This window comes from Malus domestica, chromosome 11, assembly GCF_042453785.1.
Source record: "Malus domestica chromosome 11, GDT2T_hap1".
Classification (NCBI taxonomy): domain Eukaryota; kingdom Viridiplantae; phylum Streptophyta; class Magnoliopsida; order Rosales; family Rosaceae; genus Malus; species Malus domestica.
In genome coordinates, this window is record NC_091671.1 from 345,577 (window position 1) to 350,321 (window position 4,745).

General features: G+C 36.8%; 1 protein-coding gene across 2 annotated transcripts; it reads right to left on the bottom strand.

Annotated features, from left to right (window-relative positions):
- Positions 1 to 1,154: 1,154 nt before the first annotated feature.
- Positions 1,155 to 3,706, bottom strand: LOC103422543 (mitochondrial dicarboxylate/tricarboxylate transporter DTC-like). Of its 2 annotated transcripts, none has more exons than XM_008360609.4 (5): positions 3,327 to 3,706; positions 2,810 to 2,871; positions 2,071 to 2,411; positions 1,684 to 1,844; positions 1,155 to 1,464 (listed from the first exon to the last, which is right to left on the bottom strand). In XM_008360609.4, exons 1-5 carry the CDS (start codon positions 3,588 to 3,590, stop codon positions 1,408 to 1,410), a joined length of 885 nt encoding a protein of 294 aa, XP_008358831.2. In that variant the 5' UTR covers positions 3,591 to 3,706; the 3' UTR covers positions 1,155 to 1,407. The 2 variants fall into 2 exon arrangements, with proteins under 2 accessions (XP_008358831.2, XP_028943622.1); XM_029087789.2 differs by having other exon boundaries at positions 1,684 to 1,826; positions 3,327 to 3,664.
- Between the last annotated feature and the right edge of the window lie 1,039 nt (positions 3,707 to 4,745).

Genomic DNA, 4,745 nt, shown 5'->3' on the forward strand with positions numbered 1-4,745 from the left:
TTTTTGAAAGCTAATCTCAGTAATGCTTCATTTGATTACCAAAAAGAAACATTATTATCTCCGCGTACAAGATCATTTGCGGAATTCTTTTCCCTTCCAGAAGACTTAAAAGAAGGTACGTACGTATGCAACGACTTGATTGTAACTGGAATAGTAGACTGGAATACTCTAGCCTTAATTCTCGCATTATGTTTATTTTCCAGTGGCAGAATCTCAGATTGTGGATATTTTGAAGACACGTATTGGCATATATAAAGAAATGCTTAAAATAAAAGAGTTGCATGATGCATATTTAGCTAGATGGAAAGACTGCAAATTACACCTTAATTTTGACAAAAGGAAAATCTACCAAGGCACTTGTACTAAGTCAGTTATGCATTTTTCTAACACTTTGACACACTGACCCTCACATCGTGACATGCCAAAACATCGTTGTTGGTGCATGTGATGACATGTCACATGTCTTAACAAGCCATTACTTGTCTTAACATGTTAACCCTCCCACCATGGCACGCCATAACAAGCCTCGCAAACAGTCGACATAATGCATGGCATGTCATGACATGCATTTTGCCGACAATTAGCGACGCTTGTCATGTCGGGGCCAACAATGATGTTTTGGCATGCCAAGATGTGAAGGCTAGCGTGTCATACCATGCATTTTTCTAACACTTTGATACCCTAACCCTCGCCTTGTGGCACGCTAAAACATCACTATTAGCTCCGACACTAGTCTCGCTTCTAAATTATTCTGAAATAGTAGGCAAAGTGTTGGCAAAATGCATGTAAAAAAAGGATCTAGAAAAGAGTAGACCCTGAAGCCTTAAATTATTTTTTTGGAAATTACTAACAACATAGTAGGCAATTATATATGAACGGTTCTTGCATTTTTTTTAACACTTTGCCTACTATTTCGGAATAAGTTAGATGTCTGAAATGTATGTCATGGCATCCTAATCCCATGGATCTTGGTTCCATTTTTATAGTATACAAAGTTGTCATGTTAGAGCTTTAACACTAAAATCAATCAACATCTTTTCCGGAATCCGTATGCATCCTCATTTGACATGCAACGTGACGTGTGAGCAGAGAGACAAGCAACAAAGCGGATATACACCTCGTGACACCAAAATCTCTCTCTCCAAGGCAACGGATCCAAGATGTAGATAAGAGTCCAAGATGAAGATATAAAAATTGTCCATGTTCAAAAGATATATATAGCCATACATATATAATGTAGAAGTACCATTAATTTAACAGAAGTTATGCTTCCACCTAATTAATACAATAATATTCAAAAATCCAATCAGTTTTCAAATCTGAATGCGTTCAAGAAGCAGTGTCTGCAGATACAATATGGCCAAACCAACTTCAGATCTCATCATTTTAGGAACTTGACTAGAATATCTATCCTCCTATTGACTTTCCTTGTTTCCTGATTTCTTCTAAAACAGCCCATGTTACCTGCAAAACAATGCACCAACATCACGTAATCAACCAATTACACAAAGCCAACGGAAGCTCCAGCGCTCCTGTCCCGGCACTCTCATGTTTAACATTCTGGAACTACGTACATATTGTGCGTAAAAAATTGTAAAATACTCAATTTGAAGTGAAAAAAATATAGATGGATAAATAAAGTTGTGCGCATTATTAATTGTGCATGTTTGAGAGAGATGTTACCATGACATTAGGTGCATAAATGACTAAAGAAGAAGGAATCCCAGTACAGAATGCAAGGGGTCCTCTTGATTTTAGAAGTTTAAGTGCGGAATCCAGGGAGCTAACATTTCGAAACGCTGATTCGCATGCTGCAGCACACAAACCTGATATAACACTAGCACCTGAGTCAATAATTAAAAGTTAAACACCGCAACTAATTAATTGATACAGTAAAACTCGAAACTATTTAATATAATGTTCATCATCAGTTCGAAAAGTTAGTGTTACTGGAATACGAGTGTTCAGTTTTAAGATATAAGATGTGCATGATCGACCATATATATTCAATATCTTCAATTTTTATTAAAGTATAGTTTTGAGAAAGAAAAAAAAGAATTAAGAATGTACCGAATTGTGCGTCAGATTGGCTGAAACCACAGGATTCCTTGAGATAACGGAGACTTGGATTATAGGAGGCAAGCATACCGAAGTCTAAGCTGGTTCTTGACCTCACATAAGGACCCATTCCTTTTGTCCATATTTTTGGGTACCTAGCTAAATCTGCCAATGTCCAAGGCTTTGCAAAAAAGTTAGGTGATCCAATTTTAGCTCTATAGTATCCTACATGCAAATACAATGGAACCCTAATACATGCTGCAACTGCTCCAGCAGCCAGCCCACAAGCAGCTTCCTGATGTAACATTGGTGGCATTCCATCGTTCGTAGAAATTGCTTTCCTTCTCAGAATCCTAAATAATGTAATTAAACCAAATTCACTTTTGAGAGGAAAAAAGAAATTCAATCAAAATAGTCAGGTTATTAATTGGAGCCCAGGATACCAACTAGCTTTGACCAAGAGAAAATCAACCTCAGTTCTACTCAAATCTCTGTTCACACGCTAGATTGTTCTAGGGTGTTGAATCATTATTTAGAGCTTAAACTTTTAATTGACTCATTGAGTATCAAAAGGTTTCATTTTGTACCCTGAACAATCAACCATGTCAACAAATGAAATCAAACTTGAAGAAAATTGAGTACAAAATGAGGAGTTCTCGAGGAGTCATCGAGTCTTTACATATATTGTGTTTATATTGGTGGTATTGGTACTGGCAGGGCTAGTTCTAAATTTAGTAAAATATACACTTACTCGAATAATCCAAGTAGTTGAGACGCAATGAAAGTATTAGCCAAAATCACACGAGGAATAATCTGCTAAGAACAACCAATTTAAAGTTATTAATATTGAAGATAGATTGCAACTGATATCATAAATTAAATTAACATTTCAATATAAATTAAGGAAAACTAACGAAAAGTCCAAAAAAACCTCCGTTTTAATAAAAAGTCATTTTTAAAGGTAAAAATGTGGTTTTTCGTTAAAAGTGAACAGTACCGAGAATGTTTTGTTAAAACTTCCTATAAATTATTTATATGTAATGAATATACAGAACTGCTCAGACTCCGAAACTCATTTTCAACCACATCAGGCATTTTGTCACAGATCAGATCATCAGGGCCTTGTCAAAATTAGGGAGAAAAAAAAAACCAAGCTTTTTCATAGGTCGAAATGAGATAATTAGGCAACTTATTTATTTGCTAGCTAGCTAGCTAGTTCTCAAATAAATAAACAAAAATAAAAAACAGCTAGGGTTGGAAATTGGAACCTTGATGTTTTCTTTGGAAAACAAATGGAATGTGGGAGTGTTTTGAAAGCGAGCGACAATGTCTGGAGATGGGGAATAGAAGAGGGTGGCCGAACTGGCAAAAGCGAGGAAACTTGTAAAAAACCCAGCAGCTCCACCGTACACAAATGGCTTCACCGACGGCCAGTAATGTTGCATCCACCGTGGATTTGAACCTGAAGGAGGAGGACTACTACCTGATTTACTCAAGGATTTCATGCCCACATTCTCTTCTCTCTCTTCCATCTCTCTCTCTCTCTCTCTCTCTCTCTCTCTCTCTCTCTCTCTCTCTCTCTCTCTTTTATATTCTCATTTTCATTTTCTTTAGAAATCATGAGTTTTCAAGGCCTTGTTTTACACTATGGACGAAAGAAGGTCTCATCATGCAGCTTCCTCTTACACTAACAAGGAAGTCCTTTTTCCAACAACCAGAAATTGGATTCCCTGCCACCCCAATTTTAACTTGTCTACTCTCTAGACAGTATTTGCATAAACCAATACTGTACCGAGTACCTACCATCAGTCAATGCATCGGGCATGAGGCATCACGCGATGAACATATTGTCTTTTATTTATATTTGGCTTTTTATCTAAAATGTTCTCTGAGATTTGCATAATACATCACTTTGGTCCCTAAGATTGAAAATCAATAGAAATGTTCCATGAGATTGTCCACCATTCATTATTTTGGTCCTTCCATTAAAAAACTCCGTTAAGTGTCTCGGAGCTCTTGGCCGAAAGTTTGGGCAATTTTCAAAGCTTCATAACTCAATCGTTTCTTAACCAAATTCGACCCATAATATATCAAAATGAAGATAGAAAAGTGTAGGAAAGTGTAGAACAAGATTATATCAATTTGGAAGCCCAATGGTGCCTGAAATGTGACTATTCCGCGGGAAAACTGGAAAACTCGCTGGAAACTGGGTAAACGTTAAACGTTCATAACTTCTTCAATACTCAACGAAATTGAGTGATTCAAAAACAAAAATCATACTTATTGATGAGATGAAGAGAATGGTACCTTCTCAAAGGCTAACTCGTCGTGGTTTGTCCAAAAAACGGCTCGAAAGTGGTTGTCTTGGTCGTTGAGTTAGCCACTTTCGAACCGTTTTCCGCCCAAACCATGACAAGCTATCCATTGAGAAAGGTATCATCTCTTCATCTCGTCGAGAAGTATGATTTTCGTTTTTGAATCACTAGATTTCGTTGAGTATTGAAGAACTTATGAACGTTGAGTTTTCTAATTTTCCCACAGACCAGTCATCTTTCAGGCTATTTTTTTTCCGACCATCTCCTGCAACCATTGGGCTTCCAAATGGGTATAATCTTGTTCTAAACTTTCCTATCTTCATTTTGATATATTCGGGGTTGAATTTGGTTAAGAAACGATTGAGTTAAGAA